The sequence below is a fragment of the Lissotriton helveticus genome, chromosome 3_1 (assembly GCF_964261635.1).
Source record: "Lissotriton helveticus chromosome 3_1, aLisHel1.1, whole genome shotgun sequence".
Classification (NCBI taxonomy): Eukaryota; Metazoa; Chordata; class Amphibia; order Caudata; family Salamandridae; genus Lissotriton; species Lissotriton helveticus.
Window position 1 is genome coordinate 417585877 of NC_136061.1, and position 27848 is coordinate 417613724.

Below are 27848 nucleotides of genomic sequence, written 5' to 3' on the forward strand. Positions count from 1 at the left end.
CCTCACGAAATGGTTTTACAAGTGGGTATAGCACAGAGACTGCACTTGTTGTCGCCACCGATAGCATCAAGCACCAGGTTGATCAGGGTGGAGCGGATGTCCTGGACCTGATTGATTTGCCAGCAGCCTTTGACACTGTCTCACCCGTGTGCCTGGTGCTGTGTATTCTTCAGACTGTGTAAGCAGGAAGGCTCTTAATCTCGGCCATTTCTCACCAATAGTGTGCGAATGGTTAGTCATGGTGGCTTTAAAACTAAGGCATTTAGTCTTCCCTGCGAAGTCCTTCAGGCCTCTTCACTTAGCCCTACTCTTATTAATTTGTATTTCATCCCTCTCGCCAAATTGATCTGTTCATTCGGCTTTCAAGCCCTCTCATATACTGATGACACTCAGATTATTTTATCCATCCATCCTCTGTAGCGAATACGTCTAATCTCTACATGACTAGGATAAATATTTGGAAGAAAGTTTTTTTTAAACTCAGTAAGGACAAAACTGAGGAGTTGGTGTTTAGGGCACAAGTATCAGTCTGGACCAACAGTTGGTGGCTAAAGAAATGCGGCCCTTTACCCACCCCTGTGAAAGCAGCTAAAAATCTTGAGGTAATCTTTGACACGTCTCTGAATTTTGAGTCATAGGTCAATCATACTAAGGGTACATGCTTCCACATTATCAGGCCCCTTAGGTAAACATTTCCATACATTCCAGAAAAACGGTGTCATTCGGTTATCATTGGTTTATTCTCCTCCAAACTGGACTACTGAAATGCCCTTTACCTGAACAGAAATACCTCCTCTCTGAATAGGCTGCAGGTGGTGCAGAACGCGGTTGCTCACCTCATTCTCGTTGCTCGTCCCTGAGCCCCACCCTTTTTAACATATATATGCTTCCCTTGGCAGACATCGTCCACTCATTTGGCCTGGAATTAGTCACATACGCTGACGACACGCAATTGATCGTCTCTATGAACCAAACTATCGCCTCCTCGCCTAATCTTGAGAAATGTCTGGTGGCAGTTAATAAATGGATGGCCAGCTCTCACCTAAAACTTAATGGGGATAAAACGGAGCTTATGATTCTTGGAAACCTAAACATCCCCTGTCCATTACCTAACTGGCCCCCATGCATGGGCATCCAGCCCCAGTCCAAACCCCAAATAAAGAGCCTGGGCATCTGGCTTGATGCCAATCTTAATTTCAACCACCAAGCAACGACTGTATCTGCCACCTGCTTTGGCCTGATGCGTATGCTCAGGAAAGTACTACCACTTCTCCCCCCACAAGCCCGCAGAATCATGGTGCAAGCAATTATTTTATCCCGTCTAGATTACGGGAATGCGTTGTACCTGGGGGCTCCGGCCACTACAACAAAAAAGCTCCAGGTCACGCAAAATGCAGCAGCCCGTCTCCTGCTGGGCCTTAACAGGCGGGACTCAGGGACTGCTGCTCTAAAAAAACTCCACTGGCTACCCATCAAGGCTAGAACACTATTTAAATCAATGTGCTTTATGCACAGGGCTATGTGGAAAGAAGCGCCAGCAATGATCTGCTCGTTGGCCACCCCATATCTCCCCCGTAGGTTGCTGCGCTCCAGCACAGCCTTTCTGGCCACCGAGAACAAAGTCAAACGTGCCAGATGGGGAGGACGCTCCTTTTCCTGGAATGCGGCCAAAGCATGGAACTCTGCCAGTCTCCCTGCGCGGTGAGCCTAACCTCCTAAAATTCCGGAAGGAACTAAAAACCCTTCTTTTCATGTAAATCTCACTACCCTTACCTGCCTCCCAGTCACACTCAGCGCTACGAGGCCTCCGGGTTGTCTGCGCTTAATAAAACCCACTTAATAATAATAATAATAATAATAATAATTCTCAACATCCCAAAACGACTGCCTGTTAGAGAGGGCATTCGCAAGCTGCACTGTCTCCCTGTTATGAAGTGCATCTCTTTAAGGGGATGAAAGTAGAGAGGTGCACCACTAGATTGTCTTTTCGAAAGATGTAAACGGACAAAGTTCCTTTGTATTTTATTTCCTTTATTTCAACAATGTTTTAACACATGCTCCAGCCATTGCGTTTCGTTCAATCAAGATTGAACTTCATACTCACAGACTCTCTAAAAAACTATTACAAAAGGAATAGAGCAGTGAAGTGCAGCTCTCCAAGTCCGCAGTTGGTCTGTCCTATTGTGCATCTCCTTTAAGGCTATTTGCTTGATCTTTCTAGCCCTTTATCATGAAGAAACAAAACATCTTCCTGATCTCTTCAATTGGTACGTTCAAGGCAGGTCACTGAGATCCTCCTCTGGCAGGAAATACATCATTCCCACGTTTCATAGAGTCAGATGGGGATGGCCGATCTATTTCTGGGGCTGGTGCTAGCTTATGGAACACTCTGCCGGCACACATTCCTAAGCTTGACTCCTTTGTCTTGTTTAAAAATATCCTAGAAAACCTGGTTATCTTCATCCTAATTATGTGGGCATTGCAGACATTAGTTAACTCTGATGTTCAGCTTAGCGCTTAGATACCCTCAGGTTTAATGCGCTCTATAAATTCACATTTTATTTCATTTAATTTCAAAGACATGACCAAACCCAATAGCAGAAAAAAAGAATTCTAAGATAAAGTCTATATCCTGGCGCATTGTGGGTTTCTGTAGAGTGCCCTTGAAATCGAAACATTTTCTTAGATGAAAAACAACTTTCAACATCTAACAGGTGATTAGCCACGCTTTAGAAGAACTCTGATTGATTGAACATCCCCGTCCAGCAGTAGAAAAGAGGAGAGCGCACAACATGATACCAAAGCACATGCTGCACCCAGATGGTTACAAATACCGAGATTACAGGACCATTTTAGTTGACCAATGGACTGCAGGTTGTGTCCAGCATTAGAGGTTGCACTAACTGGAGACTTGAGTCATATGATTATCTTACTACCTGTTTTTAGAGTATTGCTACAGCAAATATAGTTCGGTTGCACACTTACGGCAGGTGGAGAGGAGGAGTGGACATTTCCAAACTTTACTTTTAAGGATCTTCATCATGTGGTAGTCTTTTAAAATGTGAGTAGCAGACAGTCTGTGTGGTGACTGATCTGAGGTTCCTTGTAGGGAAGAAGCAGCTAGCTGGTTTTTGCATGAGTCCTTGCACTTGTTTGAAACACCTTTGCATACAACTGAAATATAGAACCTGCTGAGTAGCGATGCACCTGACATCCTCTTTAACACAGAAACCTTGCACAACCTCTCATAAGCTCCCTACATCGCAACGGCTATCCCAGCATGCTACAATATCGCTCGACAGGACTTCACAAGCCAGGAGGACTCACTATAATCTATAAGGAATCCATCAAATGCACAAGATCCACAGAGAACACCACCCATTCATGGGACACCTGCACTTCAAACTGCAAATTTCAAGAAACTTCACCCTGAACAGAACCCTCGCCCACTGACCTGGACCACGAGCCACCTTTACCAACCTCATCACCACAGGATAATTGTGTAATGTGAGGTTGGGTAAATCCATCACAATTATTTAAAACACATACAAAATGCAGGCCATCTTGAATAATGGAAAAAAACGAGAAAAAAAAACGTTTTTTTAAAAAGCATCATAATAAATTGAAACGGTCATACTGATAAAGTAAAGTGCTAGCGCAAACGGGCCAAGGTAGTCAGCATTGACACAATAACAATCATCATAACAACTGAAGTGGTCACACTGGTGTTATTCCATATTCATATGGTAAAATAAAGTGCTGTTACAAAGGCATCTGGAGAGTCCATCATATTTGCCCAGCGGCAGGACAATTTCACACATTTTAAAAAACGCACTAGGATTAGATAAGATTAGGTAATAAAAACAGATGTCCATGTGAAAAACCAATCTCACAAAGTGCGAGGACAATAAATAACAGCAACAAATTACTTATTGAAGAGTGCCATCTGACTTGCATAACAGTAAACGCTCGGACACCTGTTGAAAAGCACACACAGTTTGATATGTACAAGCCGCGCAGCTTGTGGGAAGGCCCTCTGACAACAGTACACTGATAATAGGAGCACATTATCCATTAGAGATGCCGTCAGACCAACCTGCATAACACACTTACTTCATAATCGGGGGGCCCACTCAGCTGAGCTGAGCCAGCCGGAGGCATGCCAGGGGTAGGAGCAGAGTTCCTGGGTAACACCCCTGGGTGACTGAGCCTGTCGAGTGCAAGGGATATGAATTTGGTCTGCAGGATATTTAACAAAGTGTCTGGGTTAAGAGAGGGGATCATGGCCTGCCGACATGGACGGACTTCCAGGTAGTTTGACTCTCACCTTAGCCTGGAATTATGCATGTACTGCAGTGCAGGGCAGAAGCGCACAATGTGTCCTAGGGATTCCTCGCACTGGCCACAGCCCCTGCTGATTGTTCCTTCCAACAGGCAATGCCAACTGGCAAAGGTTTCAAAAACGGCCATTCACATAGGCTGAGGGCCATAAACCTTGCCTTCAAGCCGTTGAAGTACGTGCAGGTGAGATAGGTTTAAGGGGATGCTGGTTGGTAGGTGTTAATAACCACCCACGCATGCTTACGTTTGGCTGTAATGGCCCTGTCAGACTGAAATGACCAGAGGCAGACTCTTGTTTTGATTCCCTGCTTAAAGGCATGTTGGCCCAAGTTGGAGTCCCAGAGTTCCTTCACATCCAGAAGTGGCTGACAATCCGCAAGATGCTGGTGATGCACTTGACTTGGGCAGCAAGTGCTGATTTTGGCCGATAACAATGCCTCTAGGCAGCCACCCCTGGCCATCCGCAATTTGTGGCACAGGTTGAGATAGGTACCGGTGCTGACTGTCCTCTCGTCAGGAGGGCCAAGTTCCAGTATAAACTGGGCAGGGCATGAGGACCTTGGCACCAACTTCGTCACTCCGCTCACCATCGACTCCAGAGCCTACATTCTCCTCTGGAAGATCGAAATTACCCCAGTTCCACAATACGACTCGAATGCCTGAGCAACATCCGACCCATCCAGCTTATCCCAGAACCAACTCATACCTCAGGACACACAGTAGACCCCATCTTCATCACATGCAACAGCATCAAATACAACTCCACCACAACGCTCATGTGGTTTGACCACTCCATCATCCACTTCCAAATCAACACATTTCAAGTTAACACTGCTACCAGGTTCAGCATTCCAAGCAGCATCTGGTGCAAAATCACAGAAGCAGACTGGCTCAGCACCCTCAGCACGGATCAACCTAGCCCCACAGACAATATCAACAAGGACATCACCTTCAAAAACTAAATCAAGAATTCCGCTGACTCCCTCGCGCCCATTAAATCCAACAAGTGTATTAGATCATACAAGCAGGCCAGCTGGTACACAAAAGACCTCCAAGACATGAAAAGACACTTATGTCTGTAAACAGTTAGAAAAGAAATAAAGAGCCAGCCTCAAAACCAAAGACAGAGCTACCTACAATGCTATCACCAGCAAATAAGAGACACCAAGAAAAAAGCACTAGTGGGCTGCGCTGAAGGAAGCTCAAACAGCTGGAAGAAGATCTCGATCTTGAAGGATTTAATCTCGTACTTAGCCACTGTCAACAACATTGCTGTCTTCCAACAACTCGGTGACAGCATATCCAACTTTTTTCACAGCTGAAGCAAAAAGATCTAGAGCAACTTAGCACACCAACCCAACCCCAGAGAACTCACTGCTAACCTACCCACCATGAACCAAGACAGCCACCTGACTGAATGTACAACCCTCACCAGAAACATCACAGCAGCAATGACACAGACCATCCACTCAGGGGCTCCAATGGGCCCTTGCGCCCACCACATCTACAACCTGGGAATATCACCAATCAGCACTACCCTGATCCACATCATCAACACCTCTATCACATCTGCCACTTTCCTAGATGAATGGAAACTTGAAGAAATCAGCAACCCCCCTCAAGTAGCCCATAGCAGAATCAAATCAACTGAGCAACTTCTGACCCATCTGACCCATCTTCCTGCTTCCCTATCCAGCCAAAGTGATTGAGATGACCATCACAAGAATCTCACAGCCCACCTCGTACTTCATCATCTTCTTGACAACACTCAATCAGGATTCAAAAAGAACCACAGCACCAAAACAGCACTCATCGCGGCCACCGATGACATTCGAGCCATCCAGAATCAAGGAGAAACATCGGCCCCCATCCTACTCGACCTCTCTGTGGCCTCCGACACTGCCTCCAATATTACCCTCATCAGGAGACTTTACGAGATTGGCATACAAGGAACCGCTCTAAAATTGATCTGTTCGGGGGCGTGGCCTGGCTTCGATGTGAATGGCCGCCTAGCTCGAGGCTCCGCCGAGCCGTTCTCCTTCTTGTTCAACATCCGCTAAAATCCGTACCCATTCCAGCCCTGTTTGGCGGCGGAGGTGGGCTACAGGTCCCTCCCCCCCTTGGTATCGATTGTGGCACTCTGCTTGGCCTCAAGCCCGAGTCGCGGGCGATCTGTTTACCTCCGACTGTATGAGGGAGACGCCGGAGCCTACAGCGCGGCCTGTACATTAAGAAAGGTCCCGGATGTGAGGCCTACTCAGCCTGTACACTGCCGGAGCGCCGGCGACTCCTGACGACCCTCCGGCGACTGGAGTCCGTTGGTGTGTCTCGGGTACCTGGGCCCCCATCTGTTGGACCAGGGGCGGCGAGTGCTGGCTGAGGGCCGCCCATCGACGGTCGTTTGCTGGGCCTGGGGTGGCGTGGGCGGCCCGAACGACGGACCTGGTTGAGTGTGAGGCCTTGCGCTCTGTGGCCTCCCCGTCGCTGCCTGCCCGAGAGTTCCTTCTGCCCCCGAGTGCCCCCCCCCCCGTGTGGATGGCAGCGGGGCCGCGCTGAGACCGGCTGCAGGGGCAGATTCAATGCGGGCCTCTGGACTGCAACCCTCTGCTGGCCACTGACGGCTCCTACCGCGGACGGGCCGGGTCTCACGCGAGACCCCGGCTTTGCGGCCTTGGGCGGCCCGCCGCGGGGACAGACCTGCCTGCACACATTGGTGGGTGGAGAATAGAAGGGTGCACACGTCGGTTGCCTCGTGCAGAGAGGCTCACAGGACCCTGGAAGCGACCGTTCCGGCCCCCCCCCGGCCGCCGGGTGCCGGCCCCTGGAGTTGGCTGGAAGCACGGTTGAGCTAGGATAGCCCCACAGAGTACAGTCGGGCACACCTAAGGTGAGGAGTCACTGGGACACTTCGGAGACTTCCCCTTCCCCCCCGCTGTGTTTGTGGGGTCCCTTGTGACTGTTGTACCTCGGGGGCCATGACCAACTGCGGCACGGACTTTCGTCGCACACTCTAGACTTTCCTGCTGGCTGCTCCCACCGGGCACTGACTCTTTTTTGGGCACCTGAGCTTGGGAAATGTCTTACGCCTGAGTCCACGCCCTACTACGGGAGGTGGTGGGGGATCGTGAGAGGTGACAACGGGTGCGGCCTGGAGCGGGTCGTTGCTAAGGGTTCCTGGGCCATTCCGGGCCCTGACATTGCCAGCCAGCGATTATCCTTGCGGGGCATGAGGCACGAGGAGACACCCCCTGCTGGAGAGATCGACGGGGGGCGTGGATGGTGCGTGCTGTCCCTGGTTTGGGGTCTTGAACAACTGTGGCTGATCTTTCTGGACTGACCCCGGGACGGGATTAGTGTCAAACTGCTTCTGAGTCTCGCGGAGTGACGCTCGGCTGGGCCGGGGTGCTGGGGCCCTCCTTCGCTGATCCTCTGTTCTGGCTGCGAGGGGTCGATACCTCCTACGTGCTTCCATGAGGCCCAAGACTACTGTCCCCACGCAATCCAACAAATTGGACAAATATGCCGTCCAGAAGGGGACCCCCCGTAAAGGGGGTGCGACGGATGAGGCGGCCTCCCCTAAAGAGCCATCGCTTGCCTCTATCATGGCGGCTATACAGTCCCTGGGCACTAATCTCGAGACTAAAATAGACAGAGTATCCATTGAGGTCAACCTTCTCCGAGCGGACCTTAACAAGACATCTGACAGAGCACGTGCCAATGAAGACGGCCTCAGGGAGCTTCAGACTGCCACTAAATCACTAGAGACCCGGGTCAATGAGCTGGTCCACTAACACCGACAGACGGCCCTCAGGCTTGAGGATCAGGAAGGGCGGGCCCGGAGGAGCAATATACGCGCGGTGGGTGTTCCGGAGGAAATGGAGGGGCCGAGTGTGGTACTTTTCCTTGAGGACCTTATACTCAACCACCTGAAACCTAAGCGCCTCTCTCGAATCTTCACCATTGAGCGTGTACATCGAGCGCCCATTCCTAAGCCGAAACCGGGCGCACCACCTAGAACTATCATTGCGACGATCCTGAACTATCGCGATAGAGATGCCATCCTACAAGCGGCTAGGCTATCGGGTGATCTTCTTTATGAAAATGCCACTATCCGTTTCTTCCCGGATTTCACGCTACAGGTACAGAGGGAGCGCCGTACCTTCACAGGTGTCAAGGCAGCACTACGTGAAAAAGGGATAAAGTATATGATGTTCTTCCCAGCCAAACTGAAGGTTATCGCCGGTGGCAAATCCCTATTTTTTAAGAATCCCTCTGATGTGCAGAGTTGGCTGGACAGGGGGGCACCCAGGAATCCGGACGGCCAGGGCGGGGCAGCTGGAGGGATACGCAGGCAGCCTCACCTGGTTCGACGACGGGACAGTCGGATGCAGGGGGCCGGAGTCAGCGCTCCTGGAGATCACGATCGGCCAGTCCTCGTGGGGACGCTCTCCATGAGGCAGAATAGCGGTTACGGCAATGGACTGAAAGGAGTGAACCTCTACGAACTTTAACGTATTAAACAGACTGCTCATAGTGGTCATGCCCTTTTCCTCGGGGGAGCAGTCGGGCGGCATGGGGTTGCTGTACTGGGCTGCCGTCTAGTGCTTAGTCGGGGAGTATATATGTGCTGCTTCCCCCGGGCAACTGACTGCGTGGGGTATATTTGTTGAGAACATGTTGGGACACTGTTTAACTCTGTTAGTGCGGCCCCCCCGCCTGGGGGCTACCTGCTACGATGGCTAGAGAGCTGGGCTGGTATGCTACAATATCCTAAGTTGGGGGTTGGTGGAGGCGGGAGCTTGGGCTGGCGCACGTTCCCCTTAGCATCAAGCTTCTAGAGGAGAGGAGCCTATCTCCACTCTAAGTTGGGGTTTCTGGGCGAAAGGCGCTCTGCTAATTGGGGATGTGGTTAGTTGTACACCTACGGAGCAGGGATGCAGGGAGGGGGGCCTGTTTGGGGAGACAGTGGGGGTGGGATCTGGTGTGGTGTTTGGACGGGATGGGTGGACAGGGACGGGGGGAGTTGGGGGGCGGGGGTTGGGTTTGTTTGGTGTTGTCGCTCATGATGAAAATGACTGTTGTAAACTGTGGTACCGGCTGTGGCGGGGTTTTGCATGCATTTCACCAGATCTTCAGACATGGGGTGGGATAAATGCCTTAAAATTCTGAGTTGGAACGTTAACGGACTGGGGGACAAGCTGAAGAGAACGATAGTTTTGCAATTCCTTAAACAGCATGCGCCTGATGTGGTCCTGCTGCAAGAGACCCACCTTCTGGGCAACACATGTCACGCTCTGAACAGGTTTGGCTACTCCCTTGTTCTGCACGCTGGCTTCACCTCTGGCTCCCGAGGGGTTGGCATTATGATACGCCGCGGCCTGCCCCTATCCATTGACCACACTGAGACAGACTCATTGGGTAGATATGCAGCTCTTACAGGCCAATGGGAGGGAGGTACACTTAACCTGGTTACTTGCTATGTCCCACCGTGATTGCAAACCCAGTCCTTTCAGGCTTTAGGGAAGCTCCTCCTCTCGCTTCCGGAGGGTCGACTTTTTCTTGGAGGCGACTTTTAACGCAGTAGTCTCAGGTCACTATGATAGACATCCCCCTAGAGATCTTCTCCCTGGTCAGCTGTGGCTTGCTGATTTTGCGGATACTTTTGGTCTCACGGACCTCAGGCGCTTTAAACATCCTACCGACAGGCAATACACCTTTCTATCTGATCCCCACCGCCCCTTCTCCCGCTTGGATTATATCTTTACTCCTCTACAGTGCGGTACGGTTGTCCGCGAGGCCACCCATCTGGCCCGTGGAATATCAGACCATTCCCCTCTGCTGACCCACATCACGGTAGGGAACGAGCGAGAGGGCATGGCAGCTCCGATCAGTGCCTGGCATCTCCGAAATCTGGAAACCCGTAAGGTCCTAGCTAAGGTGAAGGACCGTTACTTTGAGGAAAATGATGGCACGGTAGAGTCCTCAGCCATACTATGGGAGGCCTTTAAGACGGTGTTGAGGGGGGAGGACCTATCGGCGATTGCCGACCGCCGAAGAGAGCGGGAGGCACAGATTCTTCAAGTGGAGGGGGACCTGCATGCCCTTGAGGCAGCGGTGCTAGTTAGTGACGACCCTGAAGATGAGCACCGGCCGCGCCTCAAACGTGAGGAATACAAGGCGCTGGCCACGGACGCGGCGCGAACCACCCTGAGAGATAGGGAGGGGAGGCTCTACGATCAAGGAGACAAGGCAGGCAAACTTATTGCATGGCTGGACAAGAAAGAGCAGTCACGTAATGTGGTAGCGGAAATTTTGACGGACTCCGGCACGGTGGTAACGGAACCCAGAGAGGTGGTCCAGGAGTTTGAGAAACACTACCGACGGGTGTACAGTAGAGGGTCTGACCAGCCAGGGGAGGACTGTCGATTTGTTGGCAGATATCTGCATGCCTACCCTTACGGAGGTGGCGAGGGAGCTTTTGGAGGCCCCTCTCTCGGTAGAGGAGCTGAGCGGGGCCATATCCGATCTGCGGTCTGGAAAGGTTATGGGACTTAATGGACTCCCTATCGCGCTGTATAAGATCAAAGCTGACCGCCTTAGTCCATACCTTAAGAGAATGTTCAAGGACAGTAAAGAGCAGGGCATGTTACCCAGGGATCAACGGATAGCTACCATAGTAGCTATTCCAAAAAAAGGCAAACCTAGAAACCTTTGTGCCTCCTATAGGCCGATCTCCCTGCTGAACTCTGAACCCAAGATCCTCGCTCGCTAAAGTCCTAGCCAATAGACTCCGACCAGTCTTGGCGACACTGGTCCATCCGGACCAGTCGGGGTTTATGCCACGCCGGAACACTGCGCTTAACCTCCGTCGCGTGCAGGGAGTGGTGGGGCGCTGCCATACTCTCCGAGAGGCCGCTGTCCTAGTGTCTCTGGATGCGGCCATGGCCTTCGACACTCTTGAGTGGCCATACATGATGGCGGTCCTCCAGAAGATGGGTTTTGGACCCGAATTCATTGGATGGGTCTGCCTCCTTTACTCGAAGCCACTCGCCCGAGTTACTGTCAACAATAAAATATCTGAGGTGTTCGCCCTGGAGAGGGGAACACGACAGGGGTGCCCACTCTCACCGCTGCTTTTTGCCTTGTCCCTTGAGCCCTTAGCGGCCTGGATCCGACAGGACCTCTCCATCAAGGGGATCAGTTGGGCTGACATGCTGGGAGGACAGGATCTCGCTCTATGCGGACGACATCCTTCTATACCTGACTAATCCCCGTAAATCTCTAATTGTTGCCTTGGACAATTTTACTAGCTTCGGGCGTAACTCTGGTTACAGTATCAATTGGAGTAAATCGATCCTGTATGTCCTCCAGGGGGGCCCACCGGTTGTACCCCTTGGTTGCCCGATTTCTATAGCTGACGATGGGTTCAAATACTTGGGGGTCTATATTTCCAAGACTGCGAGCACACGCTATGCGATGAATCTCCTCCCCCCCTACAGAGGTTCCGAAGGGACTCGGCTGCGTAGTGCAGGCTCCCCTTGTCCCTTTTGGGTAGGGCATCATTGTTTAAGATGATGGCCCTGCCCAGATTCTTGTATGAACTGCAGAACCACCAGGATCTGGTGCCGCACTCCGAGAGCTGCTATGGGCAGGTGCGCCCCGCATCTCCCTTCAAAAGCTAACGCTTGGCTGGTTTGATGGGGGTATTGCCCTACCTGATATCCGTAAGTACTACTGGGCAGCACAACTCTCCGCCATCAACCAAGGCACGTATTGTGCTGGAGATGAACCCGGATACGGGATGGACCGTTGGCTGCTACCGGGGGGGAACTATGAAAGAGTGCTTTACTCTAAGCCGGGTAGGTTCCCGCTTACCGGGCCCACCAAACACTCTGTGCAACTCTGGCACATGGTGCAGAAGAAGCTGGGTTGGGCGAATACCATTACCATGTCCACTCCACTATGGGCCTCTGAGAGTTTGGGCGGCCTGCACCGTACGAAAGGGTTCCGTGGCTGGGACCTAATCGGGATTTCTCATGTCCGAGACTTGTGGGGGACCCAAAGGGGTTGTATCGTTCGAACACCTCCAGCAGACCTATGAGCTTGCCCCTAGGGAATTTTATCGCTACTTGCAGGTTCGCCACTCCCTTCAATCCAACATTCCTCCTGGGACCCTTCCTCCTGCGGCCTCCCCCCTAGAGGATAGATTGCTAGATGGCCACATTCCTGACCACGCCATCTCCCTCACTTACAAGAAGATCGTTAATAACTCTCCTGAGCTGCTGCATACTCTTAAAGGAAAATGGGAGGCGGACGGGTTGGAAATCGACGAAGAGGAATGGAATGGAGCGCTGGCATCTCCTAGGGAGGTGGCTATATCGGCCAGACTCCGTCTTATTCAACTTAAAATACTTCATCGAGTGTACATCTCAGGCACAAGGCTGCGACTGATGGGCCGTGGCTCTGACGGGCTTTGCTGGAGGGGATGCGGGGAGGCTGGGTCCTTTTTCCATATTTTGTGGGACTGCCCTCTCATACAGCGTTACTGGCGTAAAATACACCAATGAAAATACACCAATGCATGCATGAGGTTTGGGGGGTGCAATTGCGAGTGGAGGCTAAACGTTGCCTGCTGAATATATGGGAACCCACTGATCTGAATGTACGGGGTAAGACGTGGGCCACACTTGGCTTTGTGATCGCAAAACGGAATATAGCGAGACTCTGGGGGGCTGGGGCGCGGCCAAAGGTTGATCCATGGAAAAAAGACATGGCTTGGTGCATGCTTCAGGAAAAGACAGTTTATGTGGCGAGGGGCTGCCCACAGAAATGGGCTGACATTTGGTCCAGCTGGAATGAGTACAGAGGACACATCTGCGAGCCCCCAGTGACACCTAGGGTTGACGATCCACTCGAAATACAACATACTGGATGTATTCCTGCTCACTGTAAAGTTTGTATCTGTTGTTGCATACGCTGAGCCCTACTTTGATCTGGTACGAACATGCGAATGATGCTTATACTGTGATGTACACCATTGTTTTATCTATGGAGTTAATAAAAAAAATTATTTAAAAAAAAAAAAAGAATTGATCTGTTCCTTCCTAACCGGAAGCAAAGGATCAGGCTGCCACTCTTCTCATCTGAGGTCAAGAAAGTGATATGAGTCCCACAGGGATGATCTCTCAGTCCTTTTCAACATGCACATGACGCCGTTCACCAACATTATCCGATTACAAGACACCACCATCGTCATCTCCAATGCTGATTCCACCAAACTCATCCTCTCCCTGATGGACAACACAACCACTGCCAGAACCAACTGAATGACCATGGTAGGAGACTGCATGCGAACCAACTGCCTGCATTTCACCTCGGACAAGACGGAAGTACTGGTCTTCGGCAACAAGACCTCCCCTTAGGACTTCACATGTGGCTGTCAGTGCTAGGACCAATATCCACAGACCATGCAAGAAATCTAGGGACCATCCTAGACGACAAGCTGAACATGATGGCTCAAGTCAACTCAGTGTGCACCTCCTGCTTCCAAATCTTACACATGCTGCAAAACATCTTCAAATGGTTGCCTAAGAACACCAGACAGACCGTCACAGAAGCACTCATCACCAGCAGGCTGGACCACAGCAACACTCTCTACGCCGGAATCTCCAAACAACTCCTACACAGACTCCAAAACATCCAGACCTCCTATGCCACACCCACATCACACGGAACCTCAGGAAGCTTCAATGGCTCCCCATTCACAAGCGTGGCCAACTCTAACTTCTCACACATGCATACAAAGCTCTACACAAAACTGGACCAGAATACCTGAACAGCTGCATACTCTTTCACCAACCCAGAAGAGTCTCACTCGCACCCATTTCCCACATCCGTAAAAGCAAAACTGGAGGTCGCTCATCCTCCTACATTGCACCCAAGACATGGACCGACCACCCTCTACACATTAGAGCCTCTTTCTTACTTCTTGAGTTCCACAAAAAGCTGGAGACCTGTCTCTTCTTATAAGCACCCTAGGGACCACAAACTTACTCACCTGCCCAAACACTTATATACCCTCTTGGGTAATTAATGTGCTTTATAAATCAATATAACATAACATTCCATGATAATAGATTGACTATTACCCTGATGTTTAATAGGAATGAGACTTCTGCTTTAAAAAGTGGTTAGATATGGTCATTTTAACCATGTGAAATTGGGGAGTGCCAGAGAGCTGAGCACCAAGATGGTGAATTAGTGAGCTAAGTCGTCCGGCTCGACTACATAAAGAAGTGTTTTTTGACATGTGGGTAGTCAGTAATTTAACTTTTTAACCCGAGTGAGCTGCGGCGCACCCAGGTTTCGATTGCAGGGCTAAATCGCAGTTGGTTTTGGTGGCAGTGACAGGCCTAAAACATGCCCAGCCAATACTGTTGATTAACATTTATAGTCTGAATCTTGACAAACATGAATTCTTGACGAGGTTATGAATAAATGTGGAAAGCATAAACACCAGTCCATCCTTTCAATGTAGTACTATCTCAATATTTAAATAGGATGTCTGAATCTTGTAGACAACTCGCGAAGGCAGGAGTAGCTCTGCAGCAGGCGATGCAGCTACCCTGCCTAGTTGATGAATGGAGGGCTCCTCACCACTCCGAGAGGGAATACACAAATTATTCTTCCGTACACGACATATCCTCCTGTACAGATTTATGGACATTGTCCAAGGCTCTCGTGGCTAGGACATGCTCCATCAGTATTCTTTCCAAAACGCTGTCAGACCACTCGCCAGTTCTACTCGTTCTCGAGGATCCCCCACTGACACTGGTTTTATAAGGTGGAGACTGAAGAGTGGGACCTGGTGTTTCGTCCCGAGGTCAAAACCGCCATTTTGTTATATTTCTGTCTCAATGGAGTGTCTGATGGTGAGAGTTTAAGGAAGGCCTTTAAGGTCTATAGCTGTAGGGTCTGCATCTCTAAGGAAGCAGGCATCCTTAAATCCTTATGTGGCTCGCTGGACAGCATCGAGCAAAAACTTAAAATGCTGGAAACCAAACATCTGAAGCAGGTCAAAACCCACACTTGCTAAATTGCAGAAATTGCTGGTGGAGTTCCGTAAAGCGGGGGATTGGGAAAATATTACACCTTAGAAAACACACCAAGCCCATTGGTTTGGTGAAGGGGACAGGCCAAGGAAAATGCTGGCCTGGATACTTAAGTCCACTGCTGTCAATTCTCAAATCTGTAGTAGATAGATGAGCCATGTGATAACTTTTGTGTTTGTTTGCCCAGTCAAACATAGTAAGGCTTTGCCCAGTACTACACGGAACTCTATGCCCTCAGTTCACATTACGCCACCTCAGGGATGGAGTGTTATTTTTACACAAAGACTTTGGCTTGGGCAGAGGGTGAAGCTCTGGAACAGCTTATCACCCCGCTGATGGCAGAAGACGTCCTAGCTGCTATTAAAGATCTCTCCAATGGCAAGGCACTCTGGTAGGGGGGCACCCTGTTTAAGAGTCATGCCACTCTTATTAAAGACCATCGACCTGCTCACCATGCTTGAGGCGGTAATAACTGCATTGCCTAAGCCAGGCAGCGACCCAACACTATGTGCCTCATATATGCCGTTATCCCTACTTAAATACGGATAACAACATTTTTGAAAAAATTATCGCTCACCGCTTGGAACCCCTTATTGCAATTCTTGGTATTACCAGACCAGGGCGCCTTCATCCTCCAGAAATCCATAGCTTTCAATTTACACAGCTAGGGGACAACACTACATTGATTGGACCCATGTCTGTTGGCCATGGCTGTGCTTCTAAATGCCAAAAAGGTGTTTGATGCCTTGGACTGGCCATTAATGCACAAGGTCTTTCATCTTTGGGACTGAATGCCCTGTTCTTGAAAACGATTGCACTACTCTATACTGCCCCTATGGCCATAGTCAAAATTAACAGACAGTATTTAGGGCCGATATCTATCGGGAGGTATTGGCGAATGGAGCCCCTCACCTGCTACCTCTGTGAATTTTATTTGCGTCAGGGGCTGTGGGTGGTGACTTATCCCTGATATTCTCTCTATATGCAGATCACATAATTCTATACATTCAGGAGCCTGTTAGAAAAATCTTATCAAATTCTGAGGGTTCTCTGGATCAACTGAAACAAGTCAGAAATGTTCCCATTAACAAATGTCACCACAATACCCGTGGTGGAATACCCCCTGAAATGGAATAATGGTGTAGTCAAATACCTGGGTATTCATATAACTAGGAATATCACTGAATTGATACCCAGCAACTTTTGGGTCACACTGGAACAATTCAAAGTTTGCATGAAGCGGTGGCGACACTTATCCACTTGAATATGTGGACACACCTCCCTGATTATAATGGAAATTATTCAATGGTTTCCATATCTTTTTGCAAATATCACCATCCAGCTCCCAATGGAATTTTTCTGCCAATCGCTACAACTGCTTACACATCTGATCAGGGTGAGAGGGCAAACACTTATGCAATGGTCTGTGCTCATTCATCATATTAAAGATAGTGACCTGTCGGTCCCTGGCCCTATCTGGAGGCGCAAGTCCACTGTACAAAATGTTACAACCACGACCAACACTCTTGCACGAGCACATAAATTACACTTTGATGCGCACCCCCCATGCATAGGTGTGTTTTGTATCGAACAAGTGATTACTATGCAAGTTGAAGGCAACAAAGTACAAGTAAAAAAATGCTGGTGGCATTTTATGGGAAATAAAGTTGAATGGAGGACATCACTCTTAAATAATTTATTTTGTTGGAAGGGGATGGAATCAGGGCTGCAGTTGATCTCAGACCTCTAGTTGCTTTCTGTAGGAAAGTGCCCCTTTGTGCATGGTTACCCCCTAACGTTTTGCCAGGTACCTGATGACAACTTGAGTGAGTGTGCCCTGGGTCCCTGCCAATCAGGTTCCCAGGGCCTTTGTTCTTTCCTTAAACGGTAACTTTGCCTCCACAATTGGCACACCTCTGGGCTACAAATAAGTCCCTTGTAAAAGGTACCCCTGGTACCAAGGGCCTTGTGAGCAGAGAGTGCCTCTGAGGGCTACAGCATGTTTTATGCCACCTTCAGAGACACAAAACGAAAGTCAAAACACCATCCAATTAACTAATAACTGTAGGAGAGTAGGGTCTGCTTTCCTATGGTCATCCCATTTTTTGCTTTTTGCTTCACTGGTTTTCGACTTAATGTGGCTGTGGGCCTGCTAATCAGACCCACAGCCCTGCTGTTCTCTCTCTAAATTTCACACCATGAACTTTAGGTACATCACCAATTGGGATTTGGGTCACTCTTATGAGTCCCTGTACAGTGGACTATAGGTACCCAGGGCATAGGTGCACCCAAGGCCTACCAGGGGCTGCAGCATATCTTTTGCCACCCCTGGCTGGCCATCCAAACTGACACAACTGGCTGATCACTCAGCTGGGGCAAGGTCGTGTAATCACCCCTTGCTTAGATATAGTATTCCTATGTCTAACCTTATATCTGGACACATATACACCTATAAGTCACTCCTATGGCAGGCCTTAACAATCCTGAAGGCAGAGTGCTTGGTTTTATGTGAGATGGTGCTCTAGCATGAGCTGAGCCTGTCTGCAGCTTTCGGAACCATGTCCTTATAGCTGTTCTAGGATATTGCCATACCATATACTCTTAAGTGCATTATGTACCTCGCGGTCAGAGGCTAACTTTGGTTTGGCTTTATCAAAACATGTCGTGTAAGGTGTCATACGCTTTGGAATACTACCCCCTCGCCAGTCCTGGCGACGGGGGTAGCATTCCACCCTTCTAGAGGGAGAAGAAATGTTACTTCCATTAATCCCGGGTAAAGTTAACCAGAGCCTCAGCATCACAAAATGGATGCTGCTGCCACAGACACAAGTCTGACCTCCTGCTGCTGGGAGTCCTTCCAACGAGGGAGGCTTGGACAATAGGTTTCCTGTCACAGGGAGGTGCTAGCACCATCCCAGACAGGCTATAGTGTATTGGGGCAGGGAGGGCTGAATGAAATGAGACACTGCCTGGGGCACACAAGGTGTCCCATGCATAGTCCAGTTCAAACCGGTGCTGGGGCACTCCAGCCCCCGCTCTGGTGCGAAACTGGACAAAGGGAAAGGGGTGTAACCACCCCCTTCCTGGGTCCCACCCATAGGAGGGACCTAGCAGGTAATCCAGCCCCTAGATTTGGTATATAGGTAGGAGCTGAGTCCCAAGACTTTAGATATATCCTGACTGAAACTCTGATACGAAACTCTGGACCTTCGACATCCTACTCGACGTAGAAGACTGAAGAATCTCCCTTGTGGTCAAGGAGCGACCACCCTGTGCAAGCAGGCACCATCAAGCGCTCAACGGTTTGCTTTGTCGTTGCTCCCGCCGGAGCTCGAACACAGAGCCTGACAAGACCCAGACTTCCAGACATCCAACAGCCCAATCCACAGCCACAGCAAAGCTGAGACCCGTGGAGGGGACGAGAGACTTGGGACCGGCCATCTTGGAAAGCCAGCGAATTGCTTTCCGTGCAGCTTCTGAGGCACCCTCGAAGTTGTGCATTGGGGATTGAGAAGCCCTAGCCCCGAGCATCAACTGCACCGAATATCACCTCTCCCCACTCACTGAGTGCTGCGTGGGGCCCTTTTGCATTTTCCTGCTCGACGCGTCTGTTTGGTCACTTGCCCGTTGGCTAGTGGCCTCTGTGACGACGAAACCCGAAATCTAAACCGTTGGTCTGGTTGCTCCAGACTGGCCCTTGCTTCCCTGCGAAGGAGAAGCCCCTCAGTCCTTGCTTGCCTGAGTAAGAAGCCATCTTCGATTCCTGCGTGGGTTGCATTTGCCAAGGCCTGTTGACTCTGAATCAAGAACCGACACCACCGACAGCGAGAGCCTTCGTGGGACAGTTCGTATCCAGCTCCTGGTCGTCGTCGACACCTCCTGGTCCACATGGCTGCAGAGACAAGCTTCGCGACATCACCTGATTGCTTCCCGACATCGCCTGGTTCCTTCCTGGCCACTGGCTAGTGACCCAGACTCTGTCCCCTCTGCTTTCAGGTACTCTTCATCCTCGATCCGCCCTTGGATCCAATCGGACTCTTCTCTCCTGGTCGCCTGCAGCATCTTTTCTCCAAGGCTCCATAGAACTCCACGACGAAACCCGACACACTTTGGGACCTATGCACCCGCTTCCTGTGGGTGAGGTAATGCGAGTACTGCGGTGCTCCTGTGAAGATTAACTCTCTAGTGTCCTAGTTTCAAGTGATTAGCTTCTAGTCCAGTCGGAAGACTCCTAATTCTTTAACTTTGTAACTTTACGCACCCATTGAGTTCTATGTGTGCACGTGTGCGCCTTTAGACACTGCACACGCATCCCATGGGCCTCCTGCTCCCTAACAACTGTTAGTCCAGTGTAGCCCCAGCGATTCCCAAGGCCCTAGGCCTAACCATTGTTCGTGACGTGGTTCTTATACCACTATTTTAGTATATGGTTTAGCGGGCCGCCAGGGCCTATCCATATTTGTGCAACTTTTGTATGTTATATTAAGTAACTTGTTATTCGCTTGTGCCTCTGCCCTCATAAAGAGTTCAGAGGATTGTTTTAGAAATAAATACATATATATTTTGAATATATAACCTGTGTGGTGTCCTTTCATTTGGTATTAAAGGGATTGCATATGGTAAAACAGCTGGCTTCACATGCCCTCTTGAGTTTAGCCTAAGACTGCTTTTCTCCGTGCTACCACTAGGCTAGCTGGTCTATAAGATTGACTTTACAACCATCACCATAAGGGTTGTTTGGACTGGTGCAAGGTGCTCACTAGAATAGTGAACATCATATACCAGGCCAACTTCTCACAATAACTATACACTGACAGAAAGCAGTTATTCGAGTTAATGTGTTTCCCGAAGTCTTAACTTCTTGTCACTCAGCTAAAATTCAATTAAACTTGTATTTCCTCTGCTGGAATTAACTAAACACCCCATAATTCACGTAGCTACCCTTTTGACCATCAGCACTTACCCCTTTATTGACAAAGAAGACAGAAATACTCAGAATGTAACTAAATGTCGAACCCCTGTTTTATCTCTTTAAAAAACATCGGCTTAGAATTTATGTTATGTCTAATCCTGTTCTAGCTCTCCTCCTCGCCACCTTCTAAAAGAATCTCACATTGTACTGTTCCAATTTTGTGAGTCGCTCCTTTATCCAGGTGCGTAGATCAACGCTGTAAAACGACATTAAATAAAATAATTACATTTACTGATTTTTGTTAGGTGTGCATTGCAAGCAACAGCTGTCAAAACCCTACTGGTATAAAATAACAGTCCGATTCTCACCCAACGTTCCAGGTGTTATTCCACAGACTCAGTATAGTACATTATGGCTTTATAACTCGTGCAGGGACATTGACTAGTGTCTCCCTTAATCTATATTACACAGACACACATATTATTAATACATCGATACAGGCACATAAACACTCCTCCATACACATTACTGTCTATACACAAGGCATTTTGATGTGTGGCGCTCGTATTATTGCACAAAAGGTAAAGAGTCCAAACCTGTCTCTGGCAGATGTGCAGAGGGCGGTGCCAGTTGCATGCATCATCTTTCCTGCATGCGTTCCATTTTTCTCTGCCTGGGACTTCAATAGGACCCCCAGATCATTCTCTTCTTCGGACAACGCTGGGGAAATTAAATATAAGCAATTAGTTGCAAGGTGCCAGCAAAGACTTTAATCTTCTCCTACGACCAAACACATATTCCAGGTTGTTCACAGTACTTATTTTCATGGCCCATTCGTTTTTGAACACTAGTTTTGCATTAGCTTAATTTCACCAAAATGTAAAGAGCTGGAGACAGGCAGAGCCATGGATTGCGTTGGATCTGCTAACCTACGTTGTTCAAAGGGTAAGCAGAGCCATCCCCCAAACTTAGGAACACAATAGAATCCAGCAAATTCTTCTTTTGCTTCACACAGAAAATGTTGCTGGCCCTTACAGAATAAATGGCTCATTTGACAGCAGAGTTCTCAAGGGCTGCCTAGGAAAGCATTGTGATCACCGAGGAAACAGAGCAGATAGAAACTGCGACGTATAAATGAGTCGACCCCTAAATGATAGCCGCACAGTCTTGTGTCTCAAATGACCCCTAAATGATAGCCATACAATCTTGTGTCTCAAACGCACCCGGTATTTTAGTCGTTCGCTGGATGCGAGTACACTTTCTTTGAACTTCGGATTTTGATTTAATTGTTTGAAACAAATGCAATGCACTTGTTGGAGTCTGCTACTAAACTCAGCATTGTATTAAAATCCGCAATGCTGGCAAAATGCGAAAGTGGACGAAATTTTAAACAACCTACATGTAAGTGAACATGCTTAGCTTACGTCTTCTTACCGAAAAATAATTTTAGGCCATATGTATCATCAACCTGATTTGCGATTCTCAAATAGCGATTTTTAAGAAATCGCTATTTGAGAATCGCAAATAGGTATGTATGTACAAAATCGCATTTTTTTTTGCGATTTCTTAAAATTCTTTAATTGCGATTAGCAAATTGCAAATCGCAATTAAGGAATACTTCCCCATTCATTTCTATGGGCCAGGAGGCCCATAGGAATGAATAGGAAGTTATTCTCAATTTGCGATTCGCAATTTGCTAATCGCAAATTGAGAATAATTTCAAGGATGCAGGGGTGTCCAAAGGATACCCTGTTGCACCCCTGAAATATGCATGGGTAAACATGTGGCGCACATACATGCCCTAAGGGCATGTACGTGCGTCACATGGCACTTTGAAAAATGCAAAAATGTGCATTTTTCAAGGAATTCGCAACTTTCCACCAACTAGAAGTTGGTGGTAATTTGCGATTCCTTAAGCACATTTTGCTATTTTTTTTAGCTTCATACATTGCATTTAAGGAATCGCAAACTTTGCGATTCCTTAAATGCAATTGCAAAATAAGGAATCGCAAATTTTGCGATTCCTTGTTTTGCACCAGATTTTGCTTTATACATACCATTTAGCAAATTCGCATTCGCAAAGGCCGAAATTCTGCGAATTTCGGCCTTTGCGAATGCGAATTTACTTGATACATATGGCCCTTGTTCTTGCGCTTTTCATGCTAACCAGAGAGCCATACATTTGCGTGTACATCACTTTGGTTTATGCACAAGTACTTTCAGAACTTGAATACACTGTATATTGCCAGAGAACGGAAGCTTGCTCATTTAAGATAAAACACAGCCTGTGTGTGTGTGTATATATATATATATATATATATATATATACACGAGACTGCAACCTCGAAGTGTGTTAACCAGAAATCCAGATCTCCAAATGGAATCTATCTTGAAGCTAAAGTTTGTGCTCTAATATTTACACATGAGCGTAAAACACTCCCACCGAAGATGTAAAATAAGTAATTAACGCTCCCCCACTCTCATTACCTTCACAACCACTGGGACTAAGCTAATGTTTGCTAGCACACAATGAATCACATTGTCAGAAATTAATCGTGACGTAGCATATGGAAGGGCCTGACATTAAACAATAAAAGCTCATGCTACTGGTGCGATTGTCGGGTACTTACCATCGACTCTCTGTAGGTATTTTTCAATGATCTTTAAAAGGTCCGAACCAGTCATCTGGACAGAGTGAAAAATCTGAAAGAAAAAAAAGGAAAAAAAAAGGAAACAGAACAAACTTGTGATTACGAGTTATAGTAATCAACTGATTGGATACCAAAACAGAGAAAGACATTAAAAAGTAAAATCGATAGAAGAAAGAGAAAGCGATCTATACAATCAAAGATTATAAGAAAACACACATAAATCTGGTTAATCAAATGACAAATCCCAACAAGCATGAGAAACGAAAGTAATTATTAAAAAGAACCGGTAAAGCAATAAACCCTCATTATTTACTAGTTTATCATATCTTCTTGCAATAGTAGATCAGCTTAGCGCATGTTTGTAGTGACAAAATATATTTTATTAATCTTTTTTTTCTTCAAATGTGCGTATACAAAAATTCACTTAAAAAATATTGTAGAGAGTGGGACCTACAACTTTTCTTCCACTATAATCTCGCAGTACCAGTAGGACATTACCATTTTGTCTTAAGAGTCAAAATCATGAGGTCCATTTGCACGGCAGACCCCATCTAAACATTTATCTTCGAAACAGGAACAGCATTACTTGCTTTTGCCTCAGAGTCAATTGGTTCCCATACCTCGAGTTTGGCATCTAGTTCAGCATCAGATGCCACCACGTGTTCATCTTCCTTCTTGCCGGTTACTTTGATTAGCACTTGTTTGGTTTTCCAGTATTTTTTCTGCATCCGACTGACGACAGACTGATCCTCTTCTAACCGGTGCAGTCCATAGGTATCCATCGTGTAAAAGCTGTCCACAGAAGAAAACTGAAAATGTGCCGTGATTGTCCACCTAAGGAAAAGCAGGGACTTTACTTTAAAAATTCAATTGGATTACTATGAACGACAACTTATGCAATACAATTTACGACCAAATCGTGCTCCGTGGGCTTTGGAAGGGTGGATCTTGCCTGTAAACGCACCTCAGCAATCAAACAAGCATTGGCAAAGCAACCCTCGCTCATTGGCAGGCGTTCGCCTTTTGCAGTTGCTGGTATGGGTGGTGAACGTGAGGGTGGATAGCGGTGGTGAACAGAAGGCCGGTGGGGGTGGCGAACGGGAGGGCGGGTTGTTGGTGATTGGGAGGGCGGTTGGTGGTGGATAACAGGACTGGCAAAAAAACGTACACCAATAGGTACAGTTACTTTAATGAGCCTTCCACCTGGGATGTGCACTTAGTACGTGCACAATGTAGAAAAAAAACCTTAGGGAAGAGTAAAGGCGTGTAGACACAGGGTTGGACTGGGACAGAAAATATACCCCGGCATCAAATTAAAAGTGGCCCCTATTAGCAAATTAGGGAAGGGTTTAAGCTTATAAAAGGCAAGCCATTTAAGTGTTAAGCGAGGTATGGAAGACTGTATTGGGCTGAGATTGCTGAAGGTAGTGTTTCTTGTAATACCAGGGATATTAGCATTAGTCCCTATGTCCAGAGCTTCTATAGAAGTACTGTTGTTGAGTAACCATAAATGAAGAAAGCCAAATTACTCACGACAGACAAAATGTATTCTACTGGAAAGCTAGCAAGCAGCCAACAGTAATACCAAAAATTGCTCTCTCGTTCAGAACCAGAAATATCCTCCAAATAAAGACTCAAAATATCCTCATCTACTCCAAAAGAGAGCGCAACATCAATCTCCCAGGGCCGTCGAAAAGCTACCCCCACCCTTTTAACACCCACACAAACCCCGAAACCAGTTCCATGATGCTTGTTTCTGGTCCAGGGAGGACCTGGCCTGGCAGTTCAGACTGGCCTGTTCTCATGCGACACAGGGTGAAGACTGATTTGCATATGGCTGGGTTTAAACTGAAATGGCATGGTGAGCAAAAAACGATGGATTTAGGCCCAGATCTCTGTATCGGGGTGAATGTTTGACATTGTTCAACATTCTGTCCATCAATTGTTCTTTTTGCATTTGTTTTTGCAACTCAAATGTTTCAGTCACAAGAAAAGGTTTAGCAATAATCCAAAGTCAATAACCCATTCCTGCAGACAGCCCTGCAGTCACAGGAGGTGGCTAATTGAATAAAAGATTGATTTCCACTAGACCTGTATTTCTTCTCTACTGGCTTATACAAGCTCTCATGGGCTGACCACGAATTACTTTACAACATGCAAGTCCAATTCATAAACATAAATACATTTCACTTATTTGTTTTATTTTTGGGAAAAAAACATTGTTGGTCATTTTAACATGTTTGTTAGATAAAAGAACATTTTAGTACATACAAAAGGCTTTTCATCCATGCAGACTGCACACTTCTTTTACAATATAATACATTTACTTTAGATCAAATACAGACGTCTTTGGGGGGGCGTGGCCAACTGCATAAGGAAATGGCCAAGCGTAAGCTCGGTTCCGGCGCACCACTCCCAAAAATCCGATATTAGAACAAAATGCCCCAAGCATTATTCTGTTTTAACGGGGGCCTCATAATCCCAATAACGTCGGTGTCCAACATGCTGAGTGCTGCCAAGATTCCACAAAAGTGATCGGAACGTTTTCCTGAACTGAGCCGCCGAAGACCAGGACGCAGAACGCTTCACGCAGAGCTCTGGCCGACCAACTCCGGAGTAACCGCCTCTGCTGTGAGAGCCACACTACCTACATGGCGGGGGCAGCGGATCCCCGACGAACATCCATATCTGGTCTTTGCGTGCCGGACACCCGCAATCATCAAGGGTTTGCCAGGGAGTCCACCGACAACTGCAGTGAAGGGAAGGCGCAATCGCTCCTCAGGCGGCGACCGGAGTGCGTAAATCCGCAGTTAGGGCCGACTGCACCGCCAACAGGCCCAGAGCCATTAAATGAATTGCCAGCATGAGCGGAGCTTAGGCCTAATTCGACGCGGAGTGCGTCACTGCGAGCTCTGACCTACTAACAACAGAGAAGGAGTGAGCACGGTAAGAGACACAACCCATACATCACCTGGGGGGCAGCGGACCTCATTTACCCACCTAGACTTGTTTTCAGAGTGCCTGACCCCGGCGATCACCAGGAGTCGCCGTGAACAGCGGACACCTTGCCGGTGCCCTGTCTTTGATCTGTGTGACTGGGGGCCACAGTGGTATACATACCCGGACTCCCGTGGATGGCGCCCGGAACCTCAACAACTACTGTGAAGGCATAATTACTCCTCCTGTGGAGACTTGAGTGTGACTAACTATGCCTGGGGCAGGATACATCGAAACACGCACTCTCATGCGCTTTCCTCTGTGATCGCATGCAGGACATTCTGACACTTCAGTCAGTAATGCCGTGCTGGTGAATTCCGACAGGCTGGACAGGGCCTGTGCCCTAGAGCAGGCAGCGGAGAGTAGCCAGCTCTGGCTGAATATTTGCATCTGCACCACAGCATTCACAAACAGAAAATGGCGAGCGGCCGCAATACACTGCAAGCAAAATTGGACAAATATGCGTGGCAAAAAGGCCAAGAAGACTCCCAGGCACCATCGAAATCATCAGGTGACCAACAAGATCCCACATTGCAAGACATCCTGGTGGCCATAACGACCGTGCGCACGTCCCTGGAAAACGGTATCGACACCGTTGCTACAGAGGTCGCTTTGATCAGAGCTGACATGCGGAAAATGAATGATCGTATCAAGGAAGTCGAATCCACAACTGAGGCCTTAACAACTGATACTACCCTCCTCAAACGCTAGGTCGCTGATCTCCAAGCTGGCCAAGACACTATGGAACTTCAACTCGACGACTACGAAGGTAGGATGCAGCGCAACAACATCCGCATTTTGGGGGTGGCAGAACGGGCAGACTGCAGACCTATTTGTGGAGGAATTAGTGATGACACATTTCCAACCCAAAGGCCTATCCATGTATTTTTCTATCAAAAGAGCGCATAGAGTGCCAGGCGGCAGATCAAAACCCGGAGCACCTCCCAGGCCCAACCTTGCCAGAGTCTTTAACTTCCGAGACAGAATCGAACCAGACAGGCTAAGTGCAATGGGGCACGGTCTTATAGCTAGTAATGTTACTTGCCGACTGTCTGTCTTTATTACAAGTTTCATCCGATATCGATTTGCGCGAAACTATAACTCTGGAGTCGCCCAGAACTATTCAGGGTCGCTTTTAAGATATGATCGCAACCTGTAACGGGGTACAGTTACTTACCTGAATTAACCAGTATAGTATTGCATCTTTTTCTAACAACGTGGCATTTAGGGAATGGGGTTGGACTACGTTCCCCAAGATTTCTAGGGTGGGCGATAGCAGGGCCGGACTGGGAACAGAAACCGGCCCTGGCAAACTGGTCAGCTGCCCCCCTGGGATGAGGAGGAGTGCAGCTGAGCAGTTTGCAAGGGCCGGTTTCGGCCGTTTTTTTTTTACCGGGGCCAATATTGCCGACCCCCAGTAATAAAAACGGCCCGCCAGGGGCCCAAAACCGACCCCACCCTAGCGGCCTACCGGGGAAACGCCCGGTGCCCGCTATGGCCAGTCCTGCCCTGGGCGATAGGCACTCTGCAAGTTTGGGGTGGCGGGAGGTTCAGAACCCGCAATGCAGGGAGGCAGCGGGTAAGGGATATCTGGGGGGGGGACTTGTTTGGCTAGTTTTTGTTATCTCGTTGTGACAGAGATGAGGGAAGTGATGTCATCTCCACAGACACAGTCTAAGCTTCTGCCATATTCGTATCAGCACTCGATATTTGCATTCACGCAATGGGCGAGGTACGACTTGATTGCATACAGATAACATGCCCAAACATAATATGAATAGGATGCTCCGCATCATTACTTGCAACGTCAATGGGCTGGGGGACAAACTAAAAAGA

At 48.3% G+C, this 27848-nt stretch overlaps 1 protein-coding gene across 3 annotated transcripts in view; it reads right to left on the minus strand.

The window, feature by feature from the left end:
- ICA1L (islet cell autoantigen 1 like) overlaps window positions 1-27848 on the minus strand; it is a 399387-nt gene that overhangs the window by 311165 nt on the left and 60374 nt on the right. For all 3 annotated transcript variants that reach the window (XM_078680242.1, XM_078680241.1, XM_078680240.1), the window contains 3 exons: window positions 23636-23849; window positions 22995-23067; window positions 20961-21084 (listed from right to left, as the gene is read on the minus strand). In XM_078680242.1, the coding sequence (XP_078536368.1) occupies window positions 20961-21084; window positions 22995-23067; window positions 23636-23797 (359 nt within the window). In that variant the 5' untranslated portion in view covers window positions 23798-23849. The remainder of the gene's footprint in view (window positions 1-20960; window positions 21085-22994; window positions 23068-23635; window positions 23850-27848) is intronic.